Here is a 14,805-nt window from a genome sequence, read left to right on the forward strand (position 1 = left end):
GACCCCAACTCACACTATGCCATGTTCCCTTCGTGAACAATAGTGTCATTAGTGGTGACAATGCCACCAAGTTTTACTGCATTTTTTTTTCTAAACATACAAGGAAACAAAAGCATATTTTATGTCATTTGTTAACAATGAAACTGAACAGAGAGCTATAAAATCCTCTGTTACTGTGGCCTAATGGTAGAGACGCCCACAAAATGCAAAAAAAGAAAGAGAGAAAAAAGACATGCAACCATATCTAATGCTGGCATTAGACAAACTCATCAGCTGGGATTTTATTGTCACAAACCTACAAGATGTATAATCAGTTTCTATCTGTTAGGTTTCAGGTTACGCCAAGTCTCCAAAAAAAGAATAAAAAAATAACCGAAGGTGAAACAGAATGGGCAAGCATGACTCTTAGCGTTCACACTAGTGTAGTGTGACGTGACACTGCATCTCCAAAGGAGTACTATAGCACCAAATTTTGGTTTCACGTTTCCTTGTCACTGATGCACAAGATATTACTGAACGTGAATAACTCCTTGGCATATATTTGCCTATTACCGCTAAATATTTTATAACAAAAATTTTTATTTTCACTTATTTCAGTTTCAGCAGCCGAGTGAAGGCCATAACATTAAAGTTGCATACAGGTCGCGTGAGAGAAGGAAAAAATTGTGATATAATTGCTCGTTCATCTCTTCGATTCTTTGCAACACTAAAGCTAGACTGCCTCAAGAGCTGCAATTATAATTCGTGAAGAAGCAGCAATTATATCGCAATTTTTTATCCCTCACATGACCAATATGAAAGTGATGTCATAGCCATTGCTCGGCTGTTGAAACTGAAACCAAAACAGGCGAGTGAAGAAATTTCGGTTAGAGATTATCTAGCAGTTGTGGGCAAATACTACGTGGTAATCTGTGTATAGCAATGCATTATTCATAATGGCAAACAATAAATTATGCAACCAAAAAATTGTGCTTAAGGTTTAAAGGGTCAACCAGTCAGGTGAATGAAGGCATGATTGCCGAAGTCCCTCCAGGGTGAGACTAGAGTGCGCTATCACTCAAGGCGCATGTAGGTGGATTTCTTTTCGTCGCCTGATATGAGAGTAGTGTAGTGTATGGTGGGAGAGTAGTAGCCCTGTGAGGCGCAAGTTTATTACTTCCATTCCACCAATGATCCACGCTCTAAGGTGTTTGCGCCTTCCCCTTTTCCCTGCATGCCCCAATGATTGCACGATTGGGAGGGAAAGGTTGAGCTGAGGACGTCTATTGCTTCTCATTTCAAAGCGAGCTAGTGGGGATGCCAGCTCATAAGTTACATGCGAGCAGGAATGAAAGAGGCATTTACAACTATGCAAGAAGGGGAGAATGCCAGAATTCTATTTACACGAGTTTATATTGTGGCTAGCATTGAGACAAGAATAGACAACAGACAAGGTCTCCTTCCTCTAAAGCCAACAGCATGCCCAAAAATGGCTGTAGCTGCGATGTTCCGTTCGCGTCCACTGCCACTTCTTGGTGCAGTGGGTTCCCAGACAGCCTTCTTTGAACTGGGTCGCCAGCGTTGACCATGGGTCGCTTCCATAATGCTGCCCAGCAAGACCACAGGGCACCGTGCAGAGGTCTCTCAGCTCTTGCTGATTAATGTGCTAGGCTAGGAAAGCTTAGCTATACCATATTTTTTTACCCGTTTCTAAACAGACTTTCAAAACAAATTCCTTCTAATCCAGGTACTGGCTTTGCCTTATTATTTTCAGAAAAGCAGTAGCTGCCACTGGGACGATATGCCCAGCATGTTAGTCAATTACAGAAACACAATTTGGCACTTGAGATAAAGGGTTAATGAGCTGCAGACAGGGCCACTATACCCAGTGTCAATATTTTATTTTTGCCATGCTCACCTGGCACTTTAAAAATTTGTGATAAGCAGCACATAACACAATTTGGGCAGATAAAAATGAAATAATGAGAGAACATTGCAGCGGATGTCAGCCCCAGCATACCAGTGCTCGGAGTGCAGCAAGACGTTGGGCGCCCTGTGGCACGCGGGCGGCCGCAATAAATCTTGGGTAGAGGCCGGCCAAGGGGTCAGGCAGCTGCCGGAAGAAAGCCTTCAGCAGGCTGGAGACGACGTGCACGTCCCCCCATCGGGGGTCCGTCAGGTCCAGCGGCCCACCCGTGCCATTGACCATGGCCGAGAGTGCGGCCACAGCAGCACTGTTGCCAGGGATGCGGTACACGCCCACGGTCTCCAGGCCCTTGACCTCCACCAGGCGGCAACACTGGCTAACCAGCCAGGGCACATACTGCACGGTGCGCAAGACTGCTTTCAGCTACCACACATACATCTACTCCTGTTTACGAACTCTACCGAAGTCCAAATGACTCACGAATGAAGATCATTTTAAAAGATGAGAAAAATTAGCCTTTTGGCAGCTTTGACTGAAGCTGTGGCGAACACATTGTGACCTGGAAGCAATGTATGCCTGCCTTCCCCATTTGCTGTGCCTTTCGACAAGAGCTGAAAGTGCTCTGCACCTGGTTCTCATGGGAAGGTGGACACTCGTGCAGGGGCACCCCAATGCTGTGACCTTTTGGTGGCAGCGAGGCCAGCGAGCCATGGAACTTCTTCCAGCCGTGCACCACCTTGCCTCGCCACATGTGCACTGCCTTCAAGGATGGTTCATCTGCAACAAAGGGCGAGACATCCACTACACTGTCCCAGGCAAGAAGATTACCATATTTACTGAATCCTAACGCGTCATTTGCAACATGCACCCATTTTTCGTGATCAGAAAATAAGATGCCTTTGATTGCAATGCACACTAACTAGGTTTTTAAACTTCAGTACAAAATACACAGCACCAAACGCTAATGATGGCATGGAATGGTGTAAGAACATAGTGCACCCTGAAGCTACACATGGGCTATGACAAGCACAATGCGGAAAGGGCTGCTTACCCCCAAGCGAGGCCCGGCGGGACTTCACCCGGGGTGATCCAGATGTGGGTGAACGGTGACGCAAAGCCAGCTTGCGAGGCGCTGGCCGCACTACGGCATGTGGAGCATTGCTTGGTGACAGGCGGCTCTGCTCAAAGGCCTGCGCCTTCTCCAGCACTGTCTGGTCACTGCGCATTAGCTCCTCCACCTGGAGCACATTGCAATGTCACAATAATGCTGAGAGCTCAGACAGTGGTGCACCAAATAAAAAAACGCAGAGTTAGACAAACCTCAGAGTCCTCGGCAGTGATCTGCCTGAAGGCGTCAACCCACTGCATCATGCGGCTATGGTTGTCAGCCTGGAAGAGGTATTCAGTGCCCGACTCCATGCGAAGCCGAAACACATGCTTTCGCTTGGTGTAGTCACGTGCCACGTCGCTCATCGAGGTCCTCACAGAGAGCCGAGAACCCTCAGCAAAGTCTATGGTCTGCACAGGAACAGGCGGCAGAGTGAAAGATACTTTTCACACAAAACTACATCATACTGCACTTTTTTTTTTCTTTTCTTTTTTTTTTTTTTTTTGAAAAAGATTCCAATTGGAAGCTTCACATTTTTCTCATAACCAGGTACAGTCTAATATGACTTCTAAGATTACTGCAGGCCAACAGGACCAAAAAACATTTTGGGTGTAATGGTCACTTCACCTTGTATAGAGACTCGCAATGCTCCGCCCCATAGAGTTTGCTTCTTGTCAATGCTGCAGAACAAAGCAGCAACACTTGCCTATATGAAATGGGTATTTAAAGCTGCTACAACAACACAAGCTAATGAGTTGAAGTCGTCCCGCTCACCACCAAGGTTACGAGCAAGTGTCTGCCTATTATAGGGCAAGGGACATACTCCCAAGGCCAGACAGGATGAGCCCACAGGATACATTCCCCAGCAGAGAGTGAAGCTGCAGTGGAAGTCAGAATGTGTCGAGTTCCCCACGCCAAAAAAGGAGAGACCTGTTCCCTTAGCACCTGCAGGAGTCAAGCCATCTATGGTGCTAGCACTGCTGCAATACAGGCACCTTCTGTTGTTAAATTAACTAGCGAGGGTGCGATGTTGCGGAAAAAATAAACATAGCGTGGCAGAGTAGGGAGAGTCCCCAAAACCTTCCAACAAAAACGACTATGCAGAATGGAGATATAAAGTGGCTGGCTAAGTGCATGTATCTTATGTAGCCTTTCAGCAAATATATCGAGCACTTCAATCCAGATAAATTAAGCATATAATAATAATTGTTAAGTCACATCAGACCTTACTTGAGGTTCTTTTTGAACATGCTAGAATGAATCTGCTGGTAAAGCGAGGTGTGCAAAGCGTGCTGGGGATCTGCCACCTTGAAGCAATTTCGCTCGACCAAGGATGTTAACGAAGTATTTAATTGTGTCAGAGGTTTATTTAATTATTGTATGCAACTTCCCGCTCAGTAACAGACTGCATTTTTTTCTAATAACGATCAAATACAAATGCAGCGCATACAGGCAGTCACAAGAAGGAATGAGTACATAGCAAAAATGACCAATAGAAGCTATCTGCCATTGTCACCATTACCGTTAGAAAAGTTTCTTCTTTTCTGTTAAATCTTTATTATCTCTACGGCAGTTAGGTCTAAACATTTTGCTACTAATTTTGTTGGCAAGTGCTTGTGCCTTTATTAACAATCTCAAAACTTGCGACTTGGACTCTCTTTACTTTAATGATGACAGGAGCTGCTACTATGCGAACATCCGAATACTGACCGCCTTGGACCACTCTTCTCTGATATATGGGTCCTATGCGAAGTTTTACAACAGGTAATAATAAAGAGATCTCGTGACTACGACCTTTTTCTTTTTGATTTGAAGGGAGAACAAGTGTCAGGCAGCTAACCTTTCTGTCCTTAAGGATGTACACCTTGTCGCCCTTAAGGACCACCCAGACAGGACGCCAGGAGCGGTCACTTGACCTCTGCAGTGGGCAAGATACAATGCATGCTCTGAGTGAAGAGCAAGAAAAGCTAACGGGCACATCATGCAAGAAAGAATGAAACGAAGAGAAGCACCAACCTTGCCATCAACAAGAACTGTCTTGCAGGCCAACCACCCCTGCACATCACCTGTCACTTCAGGCTGTTGCTGCTGCTGTTGTAATTGCAGATGTTCATCAGTGCCTCCATTCTTGACGTCCCCCACGGGTGTCGACGGGTTTGAAGCCTAGAAATGATGGAAGTGCGCAAAACGAAGCCAAAGCATTAGCATACAGCCCACAGCGCTAATATGGAAGAACGTGAACCAGTTTAAGAGTCCATGGTACTAAACTATTGAAATCCAGCTTTCTTCGTTTAGTTCTGCCTTTTCCCTTGCATCCAAACAACCAGTACAGTTGCACTTTCTTGCTGCCAGAGTAATTGCGTGACGATACTAGAGTGAAGCTAGATTAAAAATCTCCACGTTGCTCAGATGGCTGATGTAATACCTATTGCTTATGCGCATTTTCTAGTTTTATAAATAGTAATGCATGGTCGTATTAATACTGAGGGCAGCACAAAAAGGAAATGACACACAGAACATTGCAAGGCAGGCAGAGGATGTCTTGAAACGAAACTTTCAAATAGGACTGACACACAAAAAAAGAGGGATAAGCTGCACTACACGCATCATTGCATGTCCTTTGACATGAGAATCTTACCTTGTCACCAAAGAATGCCTTTAACCGCTGGATTCGATGAGATCCACTTGGTGTCGAAGAGGTGCTGCACAGAAATACACAGCAATGAGCGAGTGGTGAGTGAATGGAGAGACAGTGTATGTGTAAAAGTATTACAGGATCAAGAGTCAAAAGTTACAAACATGTCAGGCAAAGACCTCAAACTAGGCTCCTTGAGTATTTGTGGCTTTCCTGAGCACTTAAACATGCATACAAGCCTTTATATAAAAGCTTATATATAACTTTATATAAAGCCCAACCTTTCTTTCACCCACATTATAATTTTGTGCCTAATCCTACCCACCTGGTGCACTGCCTATAAGTACACCCCTGAAAGCCACCTAGCAGTTGTTTTCGAAAGCCCTTCTGGGACACAAGTCACCGCTGCTCATGCATCGCTGCGAGGATTGCCAACGTTCATGCCGTTTTCTTTTACGGCGGCCTGAAGCATAAAGTTAAGGCACCCCTTTGTGTAGAAGCAAAACCTTTGGTAAACGAATGCGTACACGCATCAGGTGCTTCCTACAAACAAGCACTAAATGACCAGCTGCAATGTTGAGCCTCGCTTTATTGTGGGTATACTGCATTGGCTGATCAATTACTTCAATTAGTGACATGCCTCAAGATATGAGACATTCTGTGCCACCCGCCATTACATTGCGCAGCACCGCTCTTTTACAGGTATATGGCTTTATCAGCCAAACTCAAAAGACTGACGCAACGTTGCTAAGGGTCACATGCTCACAGAAAATCTGGTGGCGCCATCGTTGCTGGTCATGAACGAGAAATCCCAATGAAAAGTTAAATTCAGGAGCAGGTTGAAATATTCACCTTGACGATACAAGGAAGTTTCGTAATTAAAGGAAAGTAATTGAGCAGAAATGAAAACAGTCACATTTGAGTGGAAAGGGAAGTCGAACTCAGTGCTTTCATCACTAAGTGGCTCATAGGTCACGAAGGTTTGTTGGTTCAAGCCAAACGCGATGCGAACAATGCTGGACAGCCCAATCGTGTTCTGCTCTTAAAGGCAATGGTTAATTAAACACTTCCATGTTTAAAAATGGATTGGATCATGGCGATAACATGTTTCATACTGTGTACAGTCTTAAATGGTTGAAGCAAAATCAAGCGAGCGCTTACAACCTTTGATAAATTTATGCTTGATAAAGCATATGCGTTTAGGTGAAAGCCCCAAAATATTTACAGATACGGCTCTCAACAAGGATTGCTTACAGGCCAGTATGTGCATGTACAATGGACTTGAGGCACAGTCTTTGATTCATTAAATCTCGTACCTTAGTACCTGGCACTCATCACATACACCTTTACTTTGCCCTCAGGAACTATAAAATTATCTGAAAAATTAAGCGTGAGTAAAATATGCTGCACTGCACTAAATAAGTGAACTGTTACAGGTTTACACACTAACCAACATATATTTCGTTTCCTGTACCTAAACACGAATGGCAGCAATCATCAGAAAATTCACGAGACATGCCAATATTGTTTCAGGTCCTTTCATTTTGGAACATAAGACAGGAATAACAAGCGGCTTGTCAACGCAAAATGAACTCAAACAGTATGCCTGTCTGTTGTAGTGCTTGTCGAGCTTGGACTAGTAAATACTATCTCCAGAGCATTTTTTATTGCTTTCGAAGATTTACCGGAAGAAAAACCATTGCTGCATATCACCGTGCATTGGCAGCGGATGCTGTTTATGCAACAATGCAAATGCGGTGGGAAAACAAATTCGTGACGTGACGACCACATAACAACCCACGGCTAACAAACGACTCAGCCGGCTCCGCTCCCGAATGTACTTATCAGCTCCACCACCAGTGGCGTGGCCATCTTTTGCATGCCGCATGTAGGAGACTGCTTCACCCTACAGCCAGTCATATAATAAAGAATCTGGGCATTTTCTGGAGGGCGATGCATCTGCATGCTTCTTTTTCCCTTCGTGAGACACATGACATACTTAGCACCTTTTGAAAAATGCAAGGGTTCCCCGAGGCAAAACTAAAAGCAATAAACCCTGGTGTATACTAAAGCATACAATGTCACAAGACAAATACAAGATCTAATGAAAAACCATAAGCATGCGCTCAAGCCACACGGAAGACATTTAGGACTTATATGAACACACTCCAGAGAAAAAAATAAAGCTGCTGTGAATGTTTTCATCAGCAATGGGTTAACAGCAGACATTATCACACGCTAATACTGGCACCAAAGAGGAGGCTGTGGCAGTACAAACTAAGAGACAACCTGTTTATTCGGGCAAGCCGTGCCTACAAAATAAGGAACAATTTTAGCCGCATCACAAATGGCAAGCTTGATAATCTAGCCATCCAATCAAAAGACACAGCTATCACATGTGCAGTAAATTACGAAAGTGCTCAGCCATACTAAGCCAAATCACGAAAAAAATTATTGAAAATTTTAAAGCAACACTACCAGCGATCAGACATGTTTACATGCACTACGTCATCTGTACCTAAAGTTAGCAGAATCACTAAAAGATAACAAAAAAATTGAATCATGCAAACAGATGCAATGAAGGCTTTACAGGAAACATAAAATAACTCTACAAGCACACTCGCAAGCAAACAACCGACAAGAGCTCATTAACGTTAATTTTGCTTCTAAAAGCTGCAGCAGATAGTGCTTTGGGAAAATCTGTCGCTGTACGTAAGGGATCTAATTCTGTAACTTGTACCCTCTAAATGTGGTAATAACTAAATTAGAAGTGGGTACAATTAATTTCTGTATTGTTTTCGGCAGCGAAGCAGGCTATGCAGGGTCCGCTGCTAACCTTCGGTCAGCAAGGCTGGCTCCATCGCATGACAACTGGTGCACTAATCGCTGCTGCCCGCATGACAGGAGAGTCATGTTGAAAACAACAAACCAGACCAAAGGACCCTTTCAAGCAGACTCGACATTCATCGCATCATGCGGTGTTACAACCTCAGCACTGCCAGCAAGTGCTCAAGGATGCTCGGCCAACTCCGCTTCGTGTGCGCCAAGTTATCGCGGAAACGCCAGTCACAGAAGCGCCCTTGCAGAGGCATGGCGCACAGTTCAATATATGGAATGTTCCGTTAACCTGAGTTCGATAAGTGCGAACAGCACTACTATAAGTCTGCATTAGATTATTAAGGGGACACTGAGACAGTTCAGTTTAACCAATAATTCGATATATCTGGGATCGGCTGTATCTGGCAACAAATAATGCGGAGAATCTGCCTTTTTTAAGCAGCCACTCTGTATATATGTGCCTCTCCTCCTCTGCCCTTTCCAACAGTTTGGTTCTAATAAGTACTAACCCCTCTAGTGATGCTGCCACTAGGACAAACTTAATTATATGGCAGCCGGCTAGTGTTAGTCACACTAAAGGCTAGTGGTTTTCCTCTTCCTTCTCTCAACTTGCCTGTTACCCTCTGTACCCCAACAAGATCCAGTAATCTTCCCCGATTACGTAAACCATTTGTTGACGACGTATTTGATGAGCCACTGAGTGGTGTCCCATGTAAACCGGCTTCAAAGACACTCTCAAAGCCGATTCTCAATTCATGAACTCAACATCTGTCCATAAGGCATGCCGCCACTTGTAAGGGCCAAGTCTGGCTGAGTAGCAGTGCCACCAGAATGGTCAGGAGTGTGGCTGTTTGATGCTGGTAACAGGTGCAAGTGGTAGGTGATGGCAGCCGCCATGGAACGTACCTGCCGTTTCGCATAAGCTAGCCAGTCATAGAAAGGGATCACATCTGCATCACCTATTTGCTTTTGTTTTCAACCAGTTTTCTAGGTAGCAGACGAATTTCCTCACCCTCTCCAGAGGAAACCACACCTTGCAAAAAAAGCTCAGTCAAACTCATTAATTTGCTTTACAGACAGCCTCAAGGTATGGGCTCTAGGTAGAAGATGCACGAGGTATGTCTGACCTGGAAACGGAATGCTGTTCATCTTCGCTCTGGTCCGATTCCAGATGAAGGCGTTCGTTTGCGGTCGCTCGGAGGTACGATGTTCGTCGTGCCGGGTGAGCCTTGTCTTCTTTGTACCAAGAAAAAGGGAAGGGTAGGAGGAGGGTGGCAGTAAGCAAATAGAACAAAATACAATGGGTGCAATACAACTGTGCTCAACGCCTCTTAGTGCTTGTTTGGTACAGTATAGTTTTCATTCTACACAGAGTTGCCTCTAACTAGTTCCTGTTCCATTCTGATAGACTTTTCAAACATAACTGACTAGGTTTTATTTGTTTTTGTATAGAGTAAACAACACACATAATTATGTTTAAATATTAAATGGAGCCCTTAACCAACAGTCAGGACCCTGAAAGAACATGCCTACACAAGCACCTGTGAGGTGGAGTTTCCTGCTGTGTGCAATGGTTTGCCACAGCACTGGAAACAGTTACGGCAGTCCTGTAATCGCAATAAGTGGTGGTGGAGGGTGCAAAAGCAGGTGCTAATAGAACCACAGATCCTCTGAAGTTGTGTAGCCGTACAAAGAGGCCATAAAATTGCTTGTTTCTGCTGATGAGAGGCAGCAGTTGTTAAGGCTCTTGTTTTAAAAAGACACATTCTCTCTCTTATAGCAATGCACCTTAAAACATGCAAATAAACCCCATGCACTGCACTCAGGTACACATCACCCCAGGGTGCGTCACTGATGAAAAATCAGCATGCCACATGTCAACAACAAGGTATCTGATGAAAATCTTGCACATCTTACAGCTCTCTTTAAGTACCGAGGGTAATGCACCGCACTGTATTTTAAACCACGAGAAAAGTGCAGTGAACACATGCAGTGTGAGTGCACGGGTTATGAAGGCGTTACCTTGAGAACCATTTTTTCTCCTATATACAACAGATGAGGCAACGTCGGGTGAGACAAAATCATCGGCTGCAAAAACAGGGTTAGGAGAGAAAAGGGGCAGGAGAGAAAAACGAGGGGAAAGGGAGGCGGCTTGGCATTAAGCACATTGCAAAGAGCGCAGTAAAATATGACAGTTTCAGCGGGCAAACAAGGAGCATACACACTGATGAAAAGCTCAGCACATAGGTAATACAGGACCAGACACTGCAACGAGCATCGGTGAATACAAAAATAACTTTGTTAAGTGGACCCAGCTTCACTAATATTTGCTAGGCACGTATTGGCGATTTTAAAGCATGTCCGAGGTTTCAAAACAATTTTCGAGAGATACATGAACAGAAAAATCATAGGTACTACAGTCAATTATTTTTTTCCCACACTTTTTGCAACCTTACTTAATCAGCATAGGTTATGTGAACATCAGGAGACTAGTGTCCATCTGTAACATTTCTCCCCCTCTCTCTCTCTCTTTTAGTATGAGAGAGTCAACACGAAGTCAGAAGCTTACATCACGCACTCCAGTGGTGCCATGCCAAGTGTACATCTTCCCTTGCTTCCCTTTCCTTTCTCTTTTCTCTCTCTCCTCCGTCAATGTGGCAACTCTTGTTGGAAGGCTTGCCAATGCATGAGCAGATTTAAAATATTACTGCACAAGGACTCGCTGTGACTACAGGGACAGAACCCAAAATCCATAGCAAAAGCAAAAATATAAAGAGCTCATCACACCAAGCCTGAATATCAACTGCAAAATCAGTCTGCACAGGCCAGCCACACAGTCACAATCAATCATTATTAAACCACTATGTTCCATTGAAGGGCCCATTTTTTTTGTTAAAATACAAACTGGCCACAAGCAATCTAATTTTCAATGTTTTTGCCAATGCACAGAATTTTACAAAAAAGGATGGTCCTTGCCACCAACAATTTGCACCATTGGTCAATGAAAATGCATGCACACAAATTTCACACACACACAAAAAAAAGACGCACATCCATGCACTTCACTTCCCTTGAAAAAATAAATAAAGGCCTCTTGTTTATAGCAACAAAATCCCCACATAAACAATGGCCAAAGTCCGAACTGGTGATTGTGTTACAAACACAGTCACCATATTTATGCGATTCCTGCTATAAGGTAAACTTTTTGTGGAGCTGCGGGCCCTAAGCCTGGCATGCCATCTCAGAAACGCCATGCCGCATGCACACGACTTGTTACCGAAACTCAAGAGTCTAGCTCGAACAACACCTGCATTCTGTCCCTTCTACACACATGCAACATGCCTGTGGATGCAACAGTTTATCGTGGCAGTCTTCAACTTGTCCCTGTGTGGGTGGCTCACACAGCTCGGCATTCATTAGCTTTCAGTAAGACAAAACTATTATATCTGGCACATTTGCACAAGTGCAGAACCTTTCATAAACCATTCTGGCACATGTTTCAACTACCGTGCCAAGTGGACAAGCCTTAAAAATAATACTGGTGAGTGGCAACAGGTTCGAGTGCCTTGATGCTCCACACGTTTTGCAGAGACCAAAGTCCTACTGCCCCAAATGTAGCACGATTCTTAACACCGATCGGATTGCTACTCAGGCTGAAATGCTGCTATTGTGTGCAAATCACATCTTGCTGAGCCCACACATGATGGCTGATGCAGAAAACCAGCAAAAAGACTTACTGTGGCAGCAGACAGTGCCGTTGTCGAGAATCGGTGAGCTCCCCTCATTGCTCCTGGCTAGTGTGCTTGGGTCAGGCAATGAGGAGAATTCCTTCTCTTCACAAATAGGACTATCGGGTGACCGATCAAATGAAGGAATCCGTGATGTGGGTGATGAAAGGGGCAGCAGCCGGTCAAAAGAGACAGGCGGTGCTGCCGACAGTGACGATGTCTCCGATGTGGTGTCCCCCCGACGGCCGTCTGAGCCTGAGCCGTCCATCTCCTCAAACTTGGCTGCCCGCACCGACACAATAGGCACCGGGCAGCCAGAAGTCAGCCGTGCTAGCTCGCTCCGATACAGCTTCATCCTCTCGAGCGAGCGAGCAAGCAGGCCTCCTGATTCGAAGAGATGTAACCGCTGAGCCACAAGGTTCAGGGAGGACTGGTCATCAATGCTTATGTCTGATTGTGTTGTTGTCGTTGTCGTCGTGGTCGTCGTCATCACTGTTGTCTGCTTTGGGTCGGTGTCTTCAACGCTTCCAATGCCGCTGTCTGCCTGACCCGGCGCAGGCCAAGGGTCTTCGGGCTTGAGGAATTGAGTTCCCAGGTGCATGGGAACACTTGTACTTGGAGGCATCTTGGACGAGGTGGGAGGCCGCGGCACGCCGACTTCGGCTAATCTGTAGGACGGGTAACTGAGAGACATGGGTTGCGAGGTGAGCAGGTCGCTCTGGTCGCTTCGATCGCAATGTTCAATGGCGGCGCCACCCAGTGCTGTACCCTGCGGTGGAGATGCCGCAGACGCAGAAGCAGTCATGGCGGGTGGTGGAGATGGATCGAGGCCAAAGAAACGGCGGCGAGCAGGATTGACGGGCCTGAAGTGTGTCGATGGAGCGCAATGAATTGGGGAGGTCGGCTCGGAGGATGCAATCCCTCGTGATCGCTGGGACAGTAAAAGAGAGGAACCATCGGTTACGGGACGTGCCTGGGAAGCCTGCCATGGTGGCCGCCGCACCGGCTGGTAGGCTGCACTTGCAAAATACTGAAAAAGAAAAGAATAAGCCAACTTAAAAGGACTGACCAACTCCAGGAATAAAGGCCTCTGTGATATACAAAATGCAAAAAATGAAGTTTCAATTGCAAGTGCATAATATTTTGTGAAAGCGATAATAAGTAGGCTGAGCTTGATTAAGATGAATTCTTGAATATGATGATTGACGAGCAACAGGTGGCTTCCCATAGAATTCGTGTAAAAAAATGAAAACTGCTCAAGATTAACTGTTTCGCACGTCCTTTGGTTCATACATAATTTCACTGAGACAGCGAGCCACGGCCACCCCGTGCAACAGCACTCAGGGGAAATCTGTGCGGCACTGCCAAGGAAAGTAAAAAAGATTGCAACAAGCTGCTGCACAAGAGAGGGCACTCCAATAAGATGGCCCCTGCCCGTGCCATCGCGGAGATCTTGGCACAACGCATACGTCATGTGCCGCGTGCTGCATTCCACACACTTATAAAAGACGCATACTATATGCAAAGTGTGCCTGCTTGTTGGACTAAGGCATGAAAATCCAAGATGCGTTTTCCCCCAACACAGCATCTCAACATGTGTTACCGCAGTACAGATGTGACTAGATAGTGGCGCTATGCATATTACCAACAGCATATGGAAAAGCATGTCGTGTGCCTACACGCGTAGCAGGTAACAGCTATGCTGCAGATGACGCAGCGAAATATGAAAGAGCACCACTGGGCTATCCTGCTGGGGGCCTTTGTAACACCAACAGCAGCGTGGAAAGCAAAAATTTTAAATATACGTAAAACGACAGCCACTGTAGGATACAGTGAGATAGATGACGCCATGAAAAAAGAAAAACTAGACCAATGCCATCTTCAAGTAGGACGAGCTGGTTTTATGCACTAGGCCTTCAGCTCACTTTGTTCATAGCGCAACATATGATTTATTTGCAGTTATAGTACTCACCCTGAATGGCTATTTTATCGACTGTTTTCATGCAACATGTATGCACACATCTAGCATGCGTGCATATCATTTTTTTTTTTTAAGGGCAATTCTGTTAAAACTCTTATGCAAGACAAATTTCCTGGTCCCTTCAAGTGCGCCTCGAAGGGAGTCTATTTATAAATAGGGGTGTGCAAATATTAAAATTTTCAAATACGAATCGAATTACTAATATAAGAAAAAAAATGGCTTCGAATATCAAATATCCGATCAGTAAAAAACTGAAGTTGAAAATTACAAATGAGCAAACATTGTCCGTATTGTTTACTTCACAATTCACACAATGTATTTGCAAATAAAATTAAACTAGAATTGTACAGAAGTATACACTCTACTGAAAAATTCAGTACAATTTTCTACAGAATTCTATAAACTGACGTTCTGTATAGGATGGACCTGCATAAAACAAGGTGGAGCTGTCACACCACAGCTGAATACAGTGAACTCTCGTTAATTCAGCCTTCAAATGACCAGAGTCCATTGAATGGGCCTGAAAGAACTGCCGAAAAACATCTGCATCACAGTAATTTTATCTGCTAAACACTGCCACGATGGTTGAGTGCATTTCAGATCAAACCA

At 44.8% G+C, this 14,805-nt stretch overlaps 1 protein-coding gene across 6 annotated transcripts in view; it reads right to left on the bottom strand.

Annotated features, from left to right (window-relative positions):
* Positions 1 to 14,805, bottom strand: part of LOC146199394 (rho GTPase-activating protein 23-like) — a 102,907-nt gene that overhangs the window by 25,735 nt on the left and 62,367 nt on the right. For 3 of the 6 annotated variants that reach the window (XM_084594845.1, XM_084594842.1, XM_084594843.1), the window contains exons 7-16: positions 12,225 to 13,245; positions 10,510 to 10,575; positions 9,615 to 9,723; positions 5,653 to 5,716; positions 5,031 to 5,177; positions 4,855 to 4,932; positions 3,227 to 3,424; positions 2,958 to 3,144; positions 2,535 to 2,683; positions 2,000 to 2,302 (exon numbers count right to left, since the gene is read on the bottom strand). In XM_084594845.1, coding sequence (XP_084450971.1) covers positions 2,000 to 2,302; positions 2,535 to 2,683; positions 2,958 to 3,144; positions 3,227 to 3,424; positions 4,855 to 4,932; positions 5,031 to 5,177; positions 5,653 to 5,716; positions 9,615 to 9,723; positions 10,510 to 10,575; positions 12,225 to 13,245 — 2,322 coding nt within the window. The remainder of the gene's footprint in view (positions 1 to 1,999; positions 2,303 to 2,534; positions 2,684 to 2,957; positions 3,145 to 3,226; positions 3,425 to 4,854; positions 4,933 to 5,030; positions 5,178 to 5,652; positions 5,717 to 9,614; positions 9,724 to 10,509; positions 10,576 to 12,224; positions 13,246 to 14,805) is intronic. The other 3 variants (XM_084594844.1, XM_084594848.1, XM_084594846.1) reach the window with 3 other exon arrangements.

This window comes from Amblyomma maculatum, chromosome 2, assembly GCF_055883805.1.
Source record: "Amblyomma maculatum isolate TAMU_Amacu chromosome 2, ASM5588380v1, whole genome shotgun sequence".
NCBI lineage: Eukaryota > Metazoa > Arthropoda > Arachnida > Ixodida > Ixodidae > Amblyomma > Amblyomma maculatum.